The 20,118-nt window shown below is 28.7% G+C and overlaps 5 protein-coding genes across 7 annotated transcripts in view; 2 read left to right on the top strand and 3 right to left on the bottom strand.

Annotated features, from left to right (window-relative positions):
* Nucleotides 1-6: 6 nt before the first annotated feature.
* LOC130453313 (post-GPI attachment to proteins factor 3) lies at nt 7-3,257 on the bottom strand. The gene is made up of 7 exons (XM_056792982.1): nt 3,066-3,257; nt 2,862-3,010; nt 2,655-2,807; nt 2,473-2,597; nt 2,283-2,422; nt 393-597; nt 7-333 (listed from the first exon to the last, which is right to left on the bottom strand). Exons 1-7 carry the CDS (start codon nt 3,193-3,195, stop codon nt 267-269), a joined length of 969 nt encoding a protein of 322 aa, XP_056648960.1. The 5' UTR covers nt 3,196-3,257; the 3' UTR covers nt 7-266.
* A 198-nt stretch (nt 3,258-3,455) lies between these two features.
* On the top strand, nt 3,456-4,589 carry LOC130453304 (charged multivesicular body protein 2b-B). The gene is made up of 5 exons (XM_056792970.1): nt 3,456-3,589; nt 3,645-3,736; nt 3,800-4,097; nt 4,153-4,259; nt 4,315-4,589. Exons 1-5 carry the CDS (start codon nt 3,556-3,558, stop codon nt 4,420-4,422), a joined length of 639 nt encoding a protein of 212 aa, XP_056648948.1. The 5' UTR covers nt 3,456-3,555; the 3' UTR covers nt 4,423-4,589.
* Nucleotides 4,590-5,153: 564 nt separating this feature from the next.
* The window catches only part of LOC130447604 (voltage-dependent calcium channel gamma-5 subunit), a 98,955-nt gene continuing 83,990 nt past the window's right edge, over nt 5,154-20,118 (top strand). Inside the window, exon 1 of the mRNA XM_056784550.1 lies at nt 5,154-5,579. The gene's annotated coding sequence lies outside the window, so the exon portion shown is untranslated. The remainder of the gene's footprint in view (nt 5,580-20,118) is intronic.
* On the bottom strand, nt 5,872-7,559 carry LOC130447924 (phosphate carrier protein, mitochondrial-like). The gene has a single exon (XM_056785011.1). It carries the CDS (start codon nt 7,380-7,382, stop codon nt 6,537-6,539), a length of 846 nt encoding a protein of 281 aa, XP_056640989.1. The 5' UTR covers nt 7,383-7,559; the 3' UTR covers nt 5,872-6,536.
* LOC130447731 (TATA-binding protein-associated factor 2N) lies at nt 8,362-19,708 on the bottom strand. Of its 3 annotated transcripts, XM_056784832.1 has the most exons (9): nt 19,559-19,708; nt 18,780-18,861; nt 18,582-18,684; nt 12,104-12,225; nt 11,745-11,876; nt 11,377-11,640; nt 9,736-9,870; nt 8,791-8,887; nt 8,362-8,509 (listed from the first exon to the last, which is right to left on the bottom strand). In XM_056784832.1, the coding sequence occupies exons 2-8, from the start codon at nt 18,838-18,840 to the stop codon at nt 8,835-8,837; spliced, it is 870 nt and encodes a 289-aa protein (XP_056640810.1). In that variant the 5' UTR covers nt 18,841-18,861; nt 19,559-19,708; the 3' UTR covers nt 8,362-8,509; nt 8,791-8,834. The 3 variants fall into 3 exon arrangements, with proteins under 3 accessions (XP_056640810.1, XP_056640724.1, XP_056640888.1); XM_056784746.1 differs by having other exon boundaries at nt 8,362-8,887; XM_056784910.1 differs by lacking the exon at nt 8,791-8,887.

The raw sequence follows: 20,118 nt of genomic DNA, 5'->3' as shown, positions 1-20,118 counted from the left end.
AACACATTTTTAAATAAAAAAATTTATTTACAAAATATATACAAGTGTTAAAAAATGCGTACTACTAGATTTTATTATATAAAAAGAATGATTTATACATTATTTTTGATAAATTACTTAAATATCCAAAACTAACTACAATCAGCTACTTTATTTTTCCCCTTTTTCACTATTGAAACTCTCTATTTATAGAAAGATATCGCTCTGAGAGAACCAGTCGATTTTATAAGTCTTCGTTTATACTTCTTGTATTTTTTCTCTATTCCTCAGGGTATCTTCTTCGGAATCTCCCCCATTTCATTTCTCAAATATTTACAATCGTCGATAGCGAAACTGGGAAACGATAACAACAAAATTAGTATCTTAGAATGAAATTTTAGATAGTGACTCACCTATAGATGAATATATTTAGAGGCGCGGTAGAAAGATGCCACAATGAGTGGTAATCAAATATGTACAATATTGGGGGGCTATCTATTAATTCGAGTAACAATACAAGTCCGGATAGGGCTAAATACATAGCACATTTCCACACGTATCTTTGATTTGATCTATTGTATATACACCAAGTGAACCAACATAATGCGGTAAAAGTACCTAAATAATAAAAATAATAAGGGCGTAGGAACAAAAGGTCATAAAAAAATCAAATTCATCAATTAAACGGAGCATTTCTGTGCATAGATTAAGAAAATTCCCAAACTAAATTCATGCAAAAATTTGTGGAATTTCTTGAGAAAAAGTTAAATTGATTGATTGATATACAATTCCTCGTAAGTTAGCAAAAACTATGGATAAATTGAAGAAATTCGATCATTAAAACTAAATTCATGCACAAATTTGTGTAATTGTAATTATTCTATTATAAAAAACTAAACTTATGCATAAATTTATTCAATTTCATGAAATTTATTCAAATTTCTTGGAATATTATGACAATTCTATTAAAACGATCGAATCCATTAATTAAATGCAGCAATTTCATGAAAAATATGGAAACTGAAATTTTATTATAAAAAAGTTCTTGCCTTAAATTACATGAAATTCGATTAAATTTATTGATAAAATGAAGCAATTTCATGAAAAACGCCCAAATTCATTGATTAACGGTAGCAAAATATGAAAATTCATACTAAAATTGCGCAAATTTCATTATAAAAACTACGTTTGTGCGTAGATTTGTTGAATTCCTTTAAATTCAATTAAATTTTTTGATAAAATGAAGGAATTCCATTCAAATTTATTAAATGCAATTCCATATGAAACTTTATTCTGAAGTTGCGCAAATTTTAAGATAAAAACTAAATTGTTGCGCAGATTTTTACAATTTCATGAAAATCATTCAAATTCATTAAATTTCATGAAAAAAATCAAATTAATTGATAATCTTAAGCAATTTCATACGAAATATCAGAATTTCTTAATTAAACAAATTTAGATTAAAAATTACAATTCATACGTAGATTTGTGCAATTTCATAGAAATTATTTAAATCTATTAATTTAATTAAGCACCTTACATATGGAAATTCATATTAAAACTCAAAAAATTCCATGATAAAGAACAGAATATATGAATAGATTCCTGCAATTTCATGAAAATCTTGCAAATTTGATAATAAAATGAAGCAAATCCATTAATAACAATCACAATAACAATTCATTGAACAAATGAAGCAATTCGGTGGAAAAAAAATCGAAATTTGTTTGTAAATTGCGGAAATTCAATGCTAAAAAAAGAATTCATGCATAAATTTTCACAATTTTATGAAATCCATTTAAATTAATGATCAAAATGGGGCAATTTCATGGTACAAATCAGATTTATTAATAAAATTGGAAAATACCATGAAGAATATCGAAAGTTGTAAAAAAAATTGAATAATCTAATAAGTTAAAAAAGAATTCTTGACAAATTTCAGAATTTCATAGAGCAATTTCACCAAGGATACAAAAATTCATATTGAAATAGTTGGAATTCCATGTCAAAGAAATGAATTCATGTATAAATTTGTGCCATTTCATGCAAATCATGCAAATTCAGTAATGAAATGAAACAATTTTCAAAAATAATGGAAATTTATGGCATATATGCAGAAATTCCATGTTATAAAACTGAATTCATGCACAAATTTGTACAATTTCATGCAAATTCAGTAATAAAACTAAACAATTTCACAAAAAAATTGAAACTTCATTTTAAAATTGAAGAAATTCTATGTTGAAAGCATAGCAATGCTAATGTACTTTTTTTAATCATTTATTACAAAATGATTTACTTACCGACAGCAATATTTAATTCAATATTATAACCGTAATCAATGTGTCCTAAACTTAAATATCCAATATGACTGACCAAAAAAAGTAGAAATATCAATGTGATTCCAGATAAAATGTAAACAGGAAGTTTATCATACAACAACCTATAAAATCGTATATTAAATACTATAGAGCAATGTTTGAACTATCTTACCTCATAGTCATAACATAGCAGTTCATTAAAATCATAGAAAAAGCACAAGCATAATCCAAAATTTCAGTTAAAAGAAAATCGCGATAGTGAAATATAGCTGACCACGTCCAGGCATGAACACTAACCTAAAGTTGTGATTATATTTGTAAAGTATTTATAATATATGAAAACGAAAAACTTACTATGAAAAAGGCGTGCCACAACCATATCAAAGGACTATCCGACCTCACTTCTCTTCTAAATTTTTTTATCATTTTAACATGAACAAAAGCATTTAATAAAGAAAAAATTACTGAAGCAGGTTCTTGCATACCTAATACACGTATAAAAGGCCACTAAAAACATTAGAATTACTATAACAACTTGTGAAATGGAAATTAAGTATTTACTTTTCCGTAAAATTGGGGAGTTCTCCAGTTACGTTCGTGAAATGCTTCGACGGTTTTCCACATACACTCGTGTTCGCATTCGTGATGACAATTCCAAAATGTGTATTTATTAATTAACGGTTGGTTATTTTCACGAAATTCTTTACCGTCTAAAAACAACGTAAAAGTTATCGAAAAACTTTCGCATAACCTAAAATTTAATACCTCTTGTACAATTCAATAATTCACAATTTTCTACACATCTTTGGTAATATGGAGAATTGTCACCAGCTGAACAATAAACATTATTTATTAACATTGTAATTATTATATTTAATGTTATAACTAATTTCATTATTTAAATTATTGTATAAACAAATAACTGTCTGACGTCTTCTTTTTTATTTTAAATTGTTCAAGAACTAATACGGCACGTTTACTACTTGAAAATATAGATTTCTTTTTTTTTAATTTTAGATCTCTTTACAACTGATTTTATATGGAAACAGACGTAAAATCAAGATATATAATCTCGAAAAACAAATAAAAAGGTCTAAGAAGGAGTAAAAGAAAATTATATAATTTCTAGTAATTTATTACTAAAAAAGAAGTAGAAAATAACTGTCAAAATTAAACATCTATCTAAAAACAAGTATGAGTAATAGTTGATTTTATTGTATAATTAATTAATAATATAGATAATTTTATAAGGAAAATGTTTAATTTTTGGTCAAAACCAGATCCAAAAGGTAAGTGCGACTAATTTAAATAAAATAAGCTTGAAATTTTAGTTTATATTGTTAGACGATCAACGAGAAGCTGATAGACAATTACGAAAAGTGGGTAGAGATATCGAAAGAGATCGTCGGCAGCTAGAACGAGAAGAACAGAAATTGGTAAATAAATAAAATATTTCGTGCGATATTCTTTCATAGTTTACTAGGTGTTTTTACTTAAAGGAACAGGAAATAAAAAAATTAGCCAAACAAGGAGATTCTGAAGGATGTAGGGTATTAGCAAAGCAATTAGTACAACTTCGTAAACAAAAACAAAGAACCTATACTGCGGGCAGCAAAGTTCAAGGGATCGCTTTTCAAAATAAAGCTATGGGAGCAAATGTTAAGTTGGCAGAAGCAATGGGCACTGCAGGAAAAACCATGTCGGACATGAACAAAATAATTAACCCTGAAGAATTAGCTTCTACACTTAACGCGTTTTCTAGGGAAAATATGAAAATGGAAATGACGGATGAAATGGGTGAGTTATTTTTTATAGTTTTCAGTGATTTTAGGTGAAAATTTTTATACTTCAGTTAACGACGCGCTGGATGATATGTTAACCGAATCTGGGGACGAGGAAGAGAGTGATAACATTGTAACTCGAGTTTTGGATGAAATAGGAATTGAAATTAGTGGGAAGGTAATTTTAATAACAGATTTTTTTTCAGTATTTTTCATTATTTTCGATTTATTAGATGGCTGGGGCTCCTTTGCCGGAGAAGGGTAAAATAGGCGAAGCTTCTAAAGCTAAAGGGATGAGTGATGATGATATTGAAGCTCAACTGGCTAAATTAAGAGGTTGAGTTGAGTATAGTTGCTGTAAAAATGTGCCTCTCGATGCAAGTTATATATGTATTTCCTGTATTATTGATATTTTCAAATATAATTACCAGAATTTTGTTTATATACATGTTTTGTAAAACTCGCTTTATTATTATTCAAATTAAATTGAAATTTTGTTATTGTTTTATTTTTTCTCCTTTATTTACGTTATTGATGTCGGATCAGGGTCTTGACAAAGGGGGGGGGGGGTCATTAGTATTAGGACGAGTCCTCCCTTAAAGACATTGCATTTTAAGCCTTTTACCCACAAAATATAAGTTAATTACGTTTTTAACAGCATAATTACGAATTTTACGCAATTTTTACTTTAAACCTGAATTCCTTATCGACTTTGAAACAAAAAACCATGTTAATTAATCAGGATTTAGGGGGGGGGTCATGACCTCCTCTGGATACGCGCTTGGATGTACGAAAAATTCAAAGCAACTATATCTCAATATTTCAGTTGAAATTTTATAGTACGGACCTGCGGGATTTTCTTCGCTTAGTTTTGTGGCCTGTACCTTAAAACTGCTAAAATAGATTTAATTTTGTATTGTAATAATCTCAACTATTATTGATTTTTAATTCTACCTGACATTCATTTATATATAAAATTTGATCTTTATTTTTAATGAGATTTTACTAATTAGATTTGTTCATTAGTATTGATATAGAGGGAGAATAATATCGAGAATCGCCGGTAGCCTCCATTTTGATTTTTTCATGAATAACAGTTGTCATGAAATTATAGCGCGGGTGTGTGAAAATGATCAGATTATCAAGCAAATTATGTTAACATACGCATTTCGTCCCAAATAGGGATTGTTTTAATAAAGTAGTATTAAAACAAATACTACCAATATTTAAAGTTAATAATTTTAGGTTGAAATGCTGATTATGTCTCAACTGGCAACATGTTGTGTTTGTTGTTACAGCTGATTCAGTGCATTTCGTATTTAAAATTTTTTTCTGAGGCAACGTGCTTGTGTTTTGGTCACAGATTATTTTCGTTTATAAGTGTCAGTTAGTGAACGCTGTAGTTATTATGTGATCTTTTTTTAGTGGAAACAATGTGTATAGTGAAAACGTGTGAAAATAATAAAAAGTTCAAACCCGAAGGTATTTCCATTCGTCAGTAAGTAGATTTATATTATACATATGTATTGTGAAATTTACTGTACAATTTACAAATTATTGGTTCTACATCAATTTTTATTTGAGTTTAGTGATAATCATTTACGTAAAAATCTAGCGCCGCTAATTTGAACATGATTAAAGTTAAAATAGAGATTGTTTTCTTCTTCTAGTCTAAATTGATTTGTATACGATTGAATTTCAGCTCTCTTTTTATATTTTGGTGACATTCCTTGTGCTTTTTGTTTTTTTTGTATTTATGAGGATTTTCGAGTCTATTTTATTGTTTAATGTTTTTTTTTAAATAATAATTGTGTTTAAATGGTTGTTTTTTCAATATTGTTTGTTGATAATTGTGTTTTATTGAAGTACAATTTTGTTTAGAATGAAAATGGGAGCAATATTGAATATTATCGAAGGGAAGTTTAAAGAAAATACCAAAAAAGGCTCGAAAAGCAATAACTACAAGTTAGGTTGAAGTTTTAAACTTTATATAAATAGAATGTAGTAAAATTACGGAAAATCGAATAACTATATTTTCATTTTTTTTATTTCATTTACTTTTTCATTGATAAACAACTATATTATAGTTTGCAAGCTGAATTTATCAATAGGAGTAAAAAAATAAAAACCTTTTTTTATATTTTTTTATGAAAAACCATCTAGAAATACAAATTTTTGACAATCACTTTTCGTCCTTACCTTTTTATGTTCCAACAAAATATCGTACGGTTAAATATTGATGTTTCGTGTATGACATATTCCGTTCTTTTGAATTTCATGATTTCGTATATTGCCAACTTTAAAATAACTCGTCAATTAATGTTTCTAAATTTCTTTTTTGTAAATATGTATCGTATAGCATATAGATTAATTATAAAAATTATTTTTTACATATTTATTAACGCCTATAACAACAAATATAAAACTAATGGTATAGAAATGATTTTAATGATTATTAATCTTCTTTTTTAAATTTCCTCTTAAGACTCTCCGGCATTTCCGGTGGGGGAGGTCGCGGCATTCTTAATGCAACTTTAAAACCGTCATAGATAAACCATTGCGCGGCAGTTAGCGTACCAATCATAACAATTCTAGGAATTAAGCCCTTCCACAACCCGACGAATCCTAATTGCTTTATAACATCCCCCGAAGAAGACCCTTTCGCTTGATTCAATTTGCTTACGACTGTATCCGCTGGATGGGATACGACAGCGCAAAAAATACCCGCTATGTAACCCGCGGCAAAAGTAACCACCAACTGTTCAGGTTTACTGCAAAGTTCTCTAGGTTTCGGTACGACGTATTTATAAAGAATTTCGAGGGTACGTTCGAAGCAAGCAAACTTCATCATTGTATACGGGATTTGACGCATCCATAACGGTACCAAAGACTTGTAGAAACCGTTAACGCCTTCTTCGACGTATATCCTGGGAAACGCCGACCTCAACGTACTGGAATAACCCGGTACAGTTTGTATTTTGACTTTAACTGCTTCCATTGGAGATAGTGCTACATCGGCGAAAAATTCGGCGGTGGCGGAGGCTCCTAAGTATAACCACGTTCTGTATAAATAAGCGTATTCTTCACCGAGCACTCCCGAGTATAATACTTTGAATACTTCGTACAAACCAAATTTGAACATACCTTGGGCTGAATATCCGAAAAAAGTCGGCGCCCACCCCTTAGCTAAACCTCTCATTCCTTCCTCTTCCACGGTAATCTTGAAACCGTTAGAAATATTTAGATATTTCTTAGGATCAACTTGCATTCTGCATTTTACTAAATCTAAAGGTACTACCATTGTGTGTGTTATCCCACAGGATAAAATTCCTCCTAATCCACACAATAGAAAATATTTTAAGGAACCGAAATCGCAGCTATATCCGCCATTTGTTGCAGCAGCTGATATTTGTCTTCCAACCACCAGCGACTGGACTAAATTTTTAGAAGAATAATTTTGTGGTATTCCTCCATCTTGGTCTTCGTTATGTATTCTATTTCTAGTTATATGATATTGTTGTTTTATTAGAGACAGATACATTATTATACAACCTAACGATATATTATAATGACATTTACTGTCTTAATTTATAATTTGTATTACCACAGAATATATATCGGTAAGAGAAAGCGTCGTAAAAGGAAAACTAATAGTTGGCATCCTATAGACCATATCCTCTTTTTTATTATTCAAATAGTCTCGGCTATTAGGGTTATTCGGTCTAATTTTATTGTATTAAAAGTTGTGAAACTTTTTTCGATTCCTAAGTGAATGTAAATTCAATCGAATTGTAAATATTTCGAATTAAATAATTTATATTAATAACGAAATGAAAATAAATACATAATTCGTATCGTACGTCATCGTAGAAGGAAGTTCTGAAGCATAGAGTTCTAATTCTCCTTTTTTGACATCTGAATTGTTATATGTCAAGTTCTATGGTTTTGTAAACTTGAGCAGTTCTGAATCGATATAGAGCAACTCGAGTGGAAAATAATTCAAGTCGTTTGGTTTCATAAACTAAACTATATATTCAATATCAACGAAAGCCATTTTTATATTATTTAGAACTATAGGATTATAATTATTCTTCTTTTTTAAATATCTAACAGTTCAATTACGACATGGAACAGCTGAATTGGGAAATAAACTGACATCTATGAAACTTCTATGGTTTTATAACCCTCAAAAACTGCCATTAATGAGAAAATGGAATGCACATTTCATTTTATCCTGAAATGGGGGACATATTGTTCAGCACAAAGTGAAACGACGCAAATAAATAATAAATTTATTTGGTTACGTATATAAACAATAAAATTCTGTTATACAAAATAAAAAAAAAAATATTAAACGAGAACTATTTGCATATTATAACGCTTTATTTGTTTCCTTTTAGTTGATACCCAGTTTTTTAAAAAATCCACCTTGAAGAAAAAAAAACACAATAAGATAAGGGTTGAAAATAAAAAAAATCACAAAACTGAAGAACAAATGTTAGTAGATTGACTAAAATACAGGGGGTATTAAATATAAATAGGTTATTGTAATAGTGTAGGAGACGGAAAAAAGATACGAGGGGAAAAATTTAAAAGCCGGGTTTGATTACGTGTTTATTGCCATGTAATAGGGCTATTCTGCTAAAACGAAATAAAAAAAGTGCGAAACTACCACCTAAAGCGTCGTACACAACAAGTAACCTACTTACATCGAAAAATTTCTCAGGTCCAGGTATATTTTTAATACATTTTTTTAATAACTAATTAATTTCGTATAAAAATTAGTCAATATAATACAGAATAGCCCTGAAACAAATATTTCTGTTTATTAAATATAATTTTTTTATCAGACCAAAACGGAATACAGTTATTGTCTTCTTCTCAAAGATATTTTATATTCAACCCTCGTATATAGACGGAAAAAAACGAAACCCCAAACGGATTATCTCGAATATATACAGAGTGATCACATAGAAGTTAAACTTAAAAAGTATTTATAATTTTTATACGAGGGTTCCACAATTTTTTCAAATATCTATTTTGAAGTAAATCGAAACATTTGGATTATATACAGAGTGATTACATGGAAGTCGATTTTTATAAAGAAACTTGGAAAATATTATATTCGATTATCGGTATACGAGGGTTCCACAATGTTTTAAAAATTTTCTATTCAGAAGTAAATCAAAATTTCTCGAATATATACAGGGCGACTACTAAGAAATCGATTCTTTTAAGAAACCGGAAAAATATTTTATTCGATTATTGGTATACGAAAGTTCCACAATTTTTTCAAAAGTTTTTATTATGAAGTTAATGAAATATGTAGAATATATACAGAGTGATTAGTTAGGAGTCGGTCTTTTAAGGAAACTTGAAAAATATTTTATTTGATGAACAGTATACGAGGGTTCCACAATATTTTTTCTCACGAAACTTTATTCGATTACCCGTATATGAGGATTCTACAATTTTATATAGAAGTAAATCTATAGGGTGTTTTAGGTAATTATAATCATATAATAACTATATTTCCGTTTTGTTTGATAAAATGAATCATAATTTTAAATAATTTTTTGTATTGTTGGAAATATTTTTTTTTTTTCATTATTTTGAGAATGCTTTAGATAGGGCTTTTTGGATAATTTCAGTACCTATTGATTTTAGTCCGTTGGTGATTTTGTCAGAAACGGAGCTTCCGCTCGATTGTGAATAAGATTTTTGATTCTGCGCATAATTTTGTTGTGGATAACCTCCATATTGTTGGTAACCGTTTTGTGTTGGGGCACCTGTAAAACGTATAAAAAACATTCAAACACAAAAACATCTATCGTTAGAAAATCGTAGACAAATTGGAAATTATGAGTCGTCCCTTCCTCTTCTTGTTTATTATTGGCATGGTTTTATTTTATTATTTTACCGTTTACGACAAAATTGACAGATATTCTTTTAAAAACGCTATACAAGATCTTCTTTTTTATCCATTTTTGGCCTTTTTCAAGTTCACAAAAATACCAAGTACAAGATTAGTTGTGACTAATTCATTTTTTTCAACTCCCATATTTTATAAAACGAGTTGTAGTAAAGTCTTCTTCTTTTTCGTGTATTGTTGGCCGCCATTATTTTAATAGTTACCTTACGATTCTTTATCTTCTTTTTTTAGAGTTCAATTGGTTTGACAATTAACTCCCAAAATTTACAGGAGGAGTTGTGCCGGATTTTTCTTTTTCGTTTTTATTGACCTAGATTATTTAGGCGATCATTTCACAATTCTTCTTTTTCTATCCTTTTAGAGTTTAATAATTTTAGCAATTAACATCCAAATTTTATAAAACGTTGAGCCCGATTATTTTGACAGGTAACTCACAATTCTCCTTTTTATTTAGAGTTTAATTGGTTTGACCATTAACCTCCAAATTTGATATGAGTTGTACCGGATTCTTCTTTTTCGTATTTTATTAACATTAACTATTTAGTCGGTTATTTCATAATTCTTCTTTTTCCACGCTTTCATAGTTTAATAAGTTTAGCAATTAACCTCCAAATTTTATGAAACGAGTTGTTGTAAAGTCTTCTTTTTCGTGTATTGCCGACCTCGATTATTTTGACAATTACCATCACGATTCTTCTTTTTTTATTGGTTTGACAATTAACATTCAAATTTTAAAGGACGATTTGTATGGAATTCTTCTTTTTTAGTGTTTCGATGGTCTGGATTATTTTGACAGTAACTTCAAAAAAAAAATTGTATAAAAAAACCTGTACTAGATTAGAGGTGTCTAATTCTTCTTCTTCTCGTTCTATTAGCGTCCTTGGCCAAATTATAAGTAATTTACAAAACTTTTAAAAATGCCAATATTTCAATCAATTTTTTTTGAAAAATTTGATATTTAAATCTTAAAGTACACGAGTCAATTCGTCTTAAAATGTTGTTTCGGTTGACATGTAGCCAGAAAATTAATGACAATGCTACAGGGTGAAGTCAATAAATATCTTGAACACTGAATAAATAAATTTCTTCCGAAAATTGAATAATTCAATGATTTTTTTTTTAAAAAAGCGAAATCCAAATTTTACGTTATTTTTAAATTGTTTTTTTGTTTATCTATAGAAGATCATAGATAAACTATGATTAATAACGGGTCTCAAAGTCTTTTGATTATTAGCCATCAGTTACACAAATTAATTTTAAAACGTAATACGACAATCTTGTACTTTTTCACTTTTATCTTGTTTAGATCAGAAATTTTACAAAAAAAAATCAGAATTGGGGTGATTTTCAGTTTTACACTTACCTTGGGTATATCCGGGATAATTTCTTTGTTGCGGGTAACCAGATTGTTGGGGGTAAGCCTGTCGGGGGTAATTTACTTGTTGAGGATAACCAGAACCCACTTGTCCACCGGGATAACCAGAACCCATTTGTCCCCCGGGATAACCAGAACCCACTTGTCCACCGGGATAACCAGAACCCACTTGTCCCCCGGGATAACCAGAACCTACTTGTCCTCCGGGATAACCAGAACCAATGCGACCTCCTTGGTAACCACCTGAATTGACTGTAAGTTGTGTTAAATGCAATATTTCGATTAACCCTCGTAAGCGAGGTACGCAGCACAAATGAATTTTTTTCTCGACATAACCCAACTTTTTATAGACTTACCAGGTCGATTTATGTTGGGTCTTGGGGTAGTTTCGCTCTTCGGAATATGCGGGTACAAATTACCACCATTGCTGTTTGAATTTTGTGATAAATAATTAGTATTCCCACTAGTGGCATATCCTACATGGCCAGCTGTCAGAAAATATTATAATTCAATATAAAATACGTTTAATTATCGTAGAAATATTTTGTCGATAAATTAACGTTTCGGACAAGTTACAACATCTTCAGTTTTTGTTCGATCTCCGAGGATGATAACGTGGTTTTCGAAACTTCGCTTTCGCAAATTTGAAATGCGATTTTAAAATTAATTATTTTACGAATTGTACACGTTTCATATGAATTTTTATGGTGTTTACCTTTATTGGCATTTTCAACACATTTCGGTGTATCCCCATCCATTTGGCAAACTTGCGTAGGGGGACAAACATGCGTTTTACATGTCCTTATAGCGTTTGCTTTCCTTTCGCATGTCGGATATCTATAAAAAAATTAGATCTACTTCCATATACAGACGTCGGCATAAGTCAGGCAAAAAATTTGCATTAAGAGGAAAACTGTGTTCAAAGAGATTCAAATTCTTCTTCAATTGCAGTTCGAAGGGCGCGTGGTCTTCTTGCGCAACAAACGGTCCTTGAGAAGACCCCACAAGAATAAATCACAGGGTGTCAGGTCACATAACCGTAAAGGCCACTCAACGAATCCTCGTCTGTCTATCCAAAAAGCTCCATCATGCACGAATTGACGCTTTTTTGCGTTGTGTTGGATCTTTGTCCATTTGCCCTCTTAGATCTTTGAGCATTTCCAGATAACTTTGGCCCTTCACGTAACGCTAATTCTTCTTCAATGAAGACGTGAGGATTCTGATTGTTCCAGTGATCGTCTTCAGTAAAGTGCGTGGATGGTAAATTCGATAGATTGGTTCGGCTGCTCAACTAACCCCATTTTCCATGTGTTCTTTAGTTCTTACGGACAACGATCGTCCAGAACGCGGAGCGTCGGCAACAGAGCCCGTTTTTTAAAATTTCTAGTACGTCTTCCACACTGTTGAACGATTTTGCTAGCGGCGATTTTAGAAATTGTTGTTGACATTCGGGAAATACAGTTTCGTAACAAAAAAAACTCTTCCTTGAAGCGTGAACTTGTATGGGTTAATCATTCTAAAAAAACGTCTGATTGACAAGCACGTGTTATCATTACAAAGAACTGTCCGAAGTACAAACAAGTTTCGTTTTAATCTTTTTCGACAGCGTTGCCAGACTTACAAGCGTTGCCGGACCTCTGACGTTTTTTCGAGAGCGTTGCCTGACTTATGTCGACCTCTGTATTTGAGGAAAAATTATTTTATGGTATTTTGAAACATTTTTTTTATAGTATTATAAAAAAATTTAGTTATTTCCATTATTATTGTGTGAAAAACACAATTACGTCACTGATTTAACAAAAAAAATTTCCCCTGATGAAATTTTGATAAGAAAATATCTATCTACTTTCCCCCGTATACGTTTATTACTATACAATCGTTTAAAAACTCGATTATTTCTATTCAACATTGTATATGTTGTAAAAAAAATAAATTCTGTTATTAAATCACATCATCTAAAAAAAATTTAATTTCTCGAAGATGTTTGACAAAAAAATATGCACCACACACCCCGTATAGGCATATTACCGCGAAAGATGGTATTTTGAAACATTTTTTTTTATAATATTATTAAAAAATTTAGTTATTTCATCATTATTTCGGGAAAAACACAACTTCACTAATTTAACAAAAAATTTTGTCCCCCGAAGAAATTTTGATGAAAAAATATCTACTTTCCCCCGTATAAGTTTATTACTGTGCAGTATACTATTTCAAAACATTTTTTCGTATACAATCATTCAAAAACTCGGTAATTTCTATTCAACATTGTATATTTTGCAAAAAAAAATAAATTCTGTCATTAAATCAAATCATCTAAAAAAAATTTAATTTCTCGAAGAATTTTTGACAAAAAAATATGCACCACACACCCCGTATAGGCATATTACCGCGGAAGATGGTATTTTGAAACATTTTTTTTTTAATTATCAAAAAATTTAGTTATTTCCATCATTATTTCGGGAAAAACACAATTACGTCACTGATGTAACAAAAAAATTTGTCCCCCGAAGTAATTTTGATGAAAAAATATCTACTTTCCCCCGTATAAGTTTATTACTGTGCAGTATACTATTTCAAAACATTTTTTCGTATACAATCATTTAAAAACTCGGTAATTTCTATTTAACATTGTATATTTTGCAAAAAAAAAATAAATTCTGTCATTAAATCAAATCATCTAAAAAAATTTAATTTCTCGAAGAAATTTTGACAAAAAAATATGCACCACACACCCCGTATAGGCATATTACCGCGGAAGATGGTATTTTGAAACATTTTTTTTATAATATTATCAAAAAATTTAGTTATTTCCATCATTATTTCGGGAAAAACACAATAACGTCACTAATTTAACAAAAAATTTTGTCCCCCGAAGAAATTTTGATGAAAAAATATCTACTTTCCCCCGTATAAGTTTATTACTGTGCAGTATACTATTTCAAAACATTTTTTCGTATACAATCATTCAAAAACTCGGTAATTTCTATTCAACATTGTATATTTTGCAAAAAAAAATAAATTCTGTCATTAAATCAAATCATCTAAAAAAAATTTAATTTCTCGAAGAATTTTTGACAAAAAAATATGCACCACACACCCCGTATAGGCATATTACCGCGAAAGATGGTATTTTGAAACATTTTTTTTATAATATTATTAAAAAATTTAGTTATTTCATCATTATTTCGGGAAAAACACAACTTCACTAATTTAACAAAAAATTTTGTCCCCCGAAGAAATTTTGATGAAAAAATATCTACTTTCCCCCGTATAAGTTTATTACTGTGCAGTATACTATTTCAAAACATTTTTTCGTATACAATCATTCAAAAACTCGGTAATTTCTATTCAACATTGTATATTTTGCAAAAAAAAATAAATTCTGTCATTAAATCAAATCATCTAAAAAAAATTTAATTTCTCGAAGAATTTTTGACAAAAAAATATGCACCACACACCCCGTATAGGCATATTACCGCGGAAGATGGTATTTTGAAACATTTTTTTTATAATATTATCAAAAAATTTAGTTATTTCTATCATTATTTCGGGAAAAACACAATAACGTCACTAATTTAACAAAAAATTTTGTCCCCCGAAGAAATTTTGATGAAAAAATATCTACTTTCCCCCGTATAAGTTTATTACTGTGCAGTATACTATTTCAAAACATTTTTTCGTATACAATCATTCAAAAACTCGGTAATTTCTATTCAACATTGTATATTTTGCAAAAAAAAAATAAATTCTGTCATTAAATCAAATCATCTAAAAAAAATTTAATTTCACGAAGAATTTTTGAAAAAAAAATATGCACCACATACCCCGTATAGGCATATTACCGCGGAAGATGGTATTTTGAAACATTTTTTTTATAATATTATTAAAAAATTTAGTTATTTCCATCATTATTTCGGGAAAAACACAATTACGTCACTGATGTAACAAAAAAATTTGTCCCCCGAAGTAATTTTGATGAAAAAATATCTACTTTCCCCCGTATAAGTTTATTACTGTGCAGTATACTATTTCAAAACATTTTTTCGTATACAATCATTTAAAAACTCGGTAATTTCTATTTAACATTGTATATTTTGCAAAAAAAAATAAATTCTGTCATTAAATCAAATCATCTAAAAAAATTTAATTTCTCGAAGAAATTTTGACAAAAAAATATGCACCACACACCCCGTATAGGCATATTACCGCGGAAGATGGTATTTTGAAACATTTTTTTTATAATATTATCAAAAAATTTAGTTATTTCCATCATTATTTCGGGAAAAAACACAATAACGTCACTAATTTAACAAAAAATTTTGTCCCCCGAAGAAATTTTGATGAAAAAATATCTACTTTCCCCCGTATAAGTTTATTACTGTGCAGTATACTATTTCAAAACATTTTTTCGTATACAATCATTCAAAAACTCGGTAATTTCTATTCAACATTGTATATTTTGCAAAAAAAAATAAATTCTGTCATTAAATCAAATCATCTAAAAAAAATTTTATTTCTCGAAGAATTTTTGACAAAAAAATATGCACCACACACCCCGTATAGGCATATTACCGCGGAAGATGGTATTTTGAAACATTTTTTTTATAATATTATCAAAAAATTTAGTTATTTCTATCATTATTTCGGGAAAAACACAATAACGTCACTAATTTAACAAAAAATTTTGTCCCCCGAATAAATTTTGATGAAAAAATATCTACTTTCCCCCGTATAAGTTTATTACTGTGCAGTATACTATTTCAAAACATTTTTTCGTATACAATCATTCAAAAACTCGGTAATTTCTATTCAACATTGTATATTTTGCAAAAAAAAATAAATTCTGTCATTAAATCAAATCATCTAAAAAAAATTTTATTTCTCGAAGAATTTTTGACAAAAAAATATGCACCACACACCCCGTATAGGCATATTACCGCGGAAGATGGTATTTTGAAACATTTTTTTTATAATATTATCAAAAAATTTAGTTATTTCTATCATTATTTCGGGAAAAACACAATAACGTCACTAATTTAACAAAAAATTTTGTCCCCCGAAGAAATTTTGATGAAAAAATATCTACTTTCCCCCGTATAAGTTTATTACTGTGCAGTATACTATTTCAAAACATTTTTTCGTATACAATCATTCAAAAACTCGGTAATTTCTATTTAACATTGTATATTTTGCAAAAAAAAATAAATTCTGTCATTAAATCAAATCATCTAAAAAAAATTTAATTTCTCGAAGAATTTTTGACAAAAAAATATGCACCACACACCCCGTATAGGCATATTACCGCGGAAGATGGTATTTTGAAACATTTTTTTTATAATATTATCAAAAAATTTAGTTATTTCCATCATTATTTCGGGAAAAACACAATAACGTCACTAATTTAACAAAAAATTTTGTCCCCCGAAGAAATTTTGATGAAAAAATATCTACTTTCCCCCGTATAAGTTTATTACTGTGCAGTATACTATTTCAAAACATTTTTTCGTATACAATCATTCAAAAACTCGGTAATTTCTATTCAACATTGTATATTTTGCAAAAAAAAATAAATTCTGTCATTAAATCACATCATCTAAAAAAAATTTAATTTCTCGAAGATGTTTGACAAAAAAATATGCACCACACACCCCGTATAGGCATATTACCGCGAAAGATGGTATTTTGAAACATTTTTTTTATAATATTATTAAAAAATTTAGTTATTTCATCATTATTTCGGGAAAAACACAACTTCACTAATTTAACAAAAAATTTTGTCCCCCGAAGAAATTTTGATGAAAAAATATCTACATTCCCCCGTATAAGTTTATTACTGTGCAGTATACTATTTCAAAACATTTTTTCGTATACAATCATTCAAAAACTCGGTAATTTCTATTCAACATTGTATATTTTGCAAAAAAAAATAAATTCTGTCATTAAATCAAATCATCTAAAAAAAATTTAATTTCTCGAAGAATTTTTGACAAAAAAATATGCACCACATACCCCGTATAGGCATATTACCGCGGAAGATGGTATTTTGAAACATTTTTTTTATAATATTATTAAAAAATTTAGTTATTTCCATCATTATTTCGGGAAAAACACAATTACGTCACTGATGTAACAAAAAAATTTGTCCCCCGAAGTAATTTTGATGAAAAAATATCTACTTTCCCCCGTATAAGTTTATTACTGTGCAGTATACTATTTCAAAACATTTTTTCGTATACAATCATACAAAAACTCGGTAATTTCTATTCAACATTGTATATTTTGCAAAAAAAAATAAATTCTGTCATTAAATCAAATCATCTAAAAAAAATTTAATTTCTCGAAGAATTTTTGACAAAAAAATATGCACCACACACCCCGTATAGGCATATTACCGCGGAAGATGGTATTTTGAAACATTTTTTTTTTAATTATCAAAAAATTTAGTTATTTCCATCATTATTTCGGGAAAAACACAATAACCTCACTAATTTAACAAAAAATTTTGTCCCCCGAAGAAATTTTGATGAAAAAATATCTACTTTCCCCCGTATAAGTTTATTACTGTGCAGTATACTATTTCAAAACATTTTTTCGTATACAATCATTCAAAAACTCGGTAATTTCTATTCAACATTGTATATTTTGCAAAAAAAATAAATTCTGTCATTAAATCAAATCATCTAAAAAAAATTTAATTTCTCGAAGAAATTTTGACAAAAAAATATGCACCACACACCCCGTATAGGCATATTACCGCGGAAGATGGTATTTTGAAACATTTTTTTTATATTATCAAAAAATTTAGTTATTTCCATCATTATTTCGGGAAAAACACAATTACGTCACTGATGTAACAAAAAAATTTGTCCCCCGAAGAAATTTTGATGAAAAAATATCTACTTTCCCCCGTATAAGTTTATTACTGTGCAGTATACTATTTCAAAACATTTTTTCGTATACAATCATTTAAAAACTCGATTATTTCTATCAATATTGTATATCTTGCAAAAAAATTCTGTCATTAAATCAAATCATCTAACAAAATTGAATTTCCAATAAATTTTTGGCAATAAAATATCCATCGACCCTCGTAAACGCGTGATTGATAAAAGTGTGACTTAAAATAAATTTTTTTTCGAAATTCACACTGTATATTTCGTAAGCACTAATATTTTTGTTGAAATACTTACGAACCACATTCTCCTTGTCTACTATAAAAACTACAGGGGTCTGTTTTCATAACACATTCTTGAGTACTGGGACACCCTATATCTTGACAATTTCTACCATATTCTGTGATAAACATTTAATTTTAATGATAAATAATTCCTTATATTGTTGTAATATTTTTATAATTAATTAAATTTTCATTAAAGTAAATTACTCACTTGTAAACGAACGTACGACGCCAAAATAACCGAAAATGACAAGTAGTGTGGAATAATTCATTCTTACGACATGAATCTGAAACTAAAAGGAGCAAAAATGATATAAGAGTCACAATAACAAAATGTATTTAACCATTTTGTTTATCAATGTGTTTATATAGTTGTTATTACACCATTAAACTATTTATTAAAGTGAATAAAAGCTGTGAATTAACAGAGGTATCTATTGGTTTCAATTTGTATGAAAAAATAAGATTAAATATATAAATCAGCACGAAACTGAGAATATATGATTAATAATATTTATATTACGAAATTTATATAAAATAATAACAAATTACTAACCAAAAACATTATATTAGTTGAATGTTTTTGTTCATCGCTTAAATTCAAGATGGCACTGATATATCTGACCACACCAGGGTTGCCAGTTCTCAATAAAAAAATTGTATATCTTTTTTTATTAATATAAACAATGTATGTATGGTTTTAATTTATCATTTGTGTGATTATTAATGTATCAATATAGAAAAATATTATTATTAATACTAATAAGATATAGTTTGTTAATAATACTATTTAAAAGTAAATACCAGTTTTTCAAATACAAAATTTAAATTAGTTTCAAAACCTCATATGTTTAAAATTGAATATAAGCAAACGTTTAGTTTTTGTTTTAATTCTTGGAAACGACGTTCTATAAATAACTCAAGTTTCATTTGCGAATTATTAACGTTCAATCTAAAGAATTTTCATGATATTAACGAAAAGATAGTTACCTTATAGTGAAAAAAAATCCTTTATTAAACACTATACACTATTTAAAAACACAAAGTTTTAATTATTGTTAACAGAACACGATTCCGCGACTAGCATTCACTCACTGTGGTCACTCTTAATTTACCATGTAGAGCGCAGTTTGCCATGAGTGACGTCATAAACATTTCGGATGCCACCTTGGATAAATACGAGGGTCAAACTATAATTATGGAACAAGTTTTTATAAAAATGTTTTTTCGTGTATATTGGAAGGGATATTCTAATTTAAATTGAAGAATAAGAGGACTATTTTGAGAACGATTATTTTCATATCGATTTTCCTAATCATTGAATTTAATTCTAATGTTGTTCATGTTTTTATTTATTCAATTTTTTTACATACGGAAGTCAACAATTCAATTATTGGTCTTGAACTTCGAAAACGATAAACTATAGTTCTAAACTAGACAGGTACGAAAGTAGAATATAAGATTACGTTGTTAGAAAAGTGAAGAAGAAATATGAGCAACAATAAATATATAAAAAGATTTCTTTATTAATATTATTATGAATTTTCTTG

The sequence above is a fragment of the Diorhabda sublineata genome, chromosome 1 (assembly GCF_026230105.1).
Source record: "Diorhabda sublineata isolate icDioSubl1.1 chromosome 1, icDioSubl1.1, whole genome shotgun sequence".
NCBI classification, from domain to species: domain Eukaryota; kingdom Metazoa; phylum Arthropoda; class Insecta; order Coleoptera; family Chrysomelidae; genus Diorhabda; species Diorhabda sublineata.
Note: the sequence above shows the minus strand (reverse complement) of the source record. Positions and strands in the feature narration are given on the sequence as shown.

Coding starts and splice junctions, on each gene's coding strand:
- LOC130453304 (XM_056792970.1), top strand. CDS start 3,556: ATGTTTAATTTTTGGTCAAAACCAGATCCAAAAG. Junction 3,737..3,799: donor AACGAGAAGAACAGAAATTG/GTAAATAAATAA, acceptor TTTTACTTAAAG/GAACAGGAAATAAAAAAATT. Junction 4,260..4,314: donor GAATTGAAATTAGTGGGAAG/GTAATTTTAATA, acceptor TCGATTTATTAG/ATGGCTGGGGCTCCTTTGCC.
- LOC130453313 (XM_056792982.1), bottom strand. CDS start 3,195: ATGAAATTAGTTATAACATTAAATATAATAATTACAATGTTAATAAAT. Junction 2,808..2,861: donor CTCCCCAATTTTACGGAAAA/GTAAATACTTAA, acceptor TAATGTTTTTAG/TGGCCTTTTATACGTGTATT. Junction 2,423..2,472: donor TGCTATGTTATGACTATGAG/GTAAGATAGTTC, acceptor ACGATTTTATAG/GTTGTTGTATGATAAACTTC.
- LOC130447731 (XM_056784746.1), bottom strand. CDS start 18,840: ATGAATTATTCCACACTACTTGTCATTTTCGGTTATTTTGGCGTCGTA. Junction 12,226..18,581: donor AGACAAGGAGAATGTGGTTC/GTAAGTATTTCA, acceptor ATTTTTTTATAG/ATATCCGACATGCGAAAGGA. Junction 9,871..11,376: donor TTATCCCGGATATACCCAAG/GTAAGTGTAAAA, acceptor TACGTTTTACAG/GTGCCCCAACACAAAACGGT.
- LOC130447924 (XM_056785011.1), bottom strand. CDS start 7,382: ATGGTAGTACCTTTAGATTTAGTAAAATGCAGAATGCAAGTTGATCCT.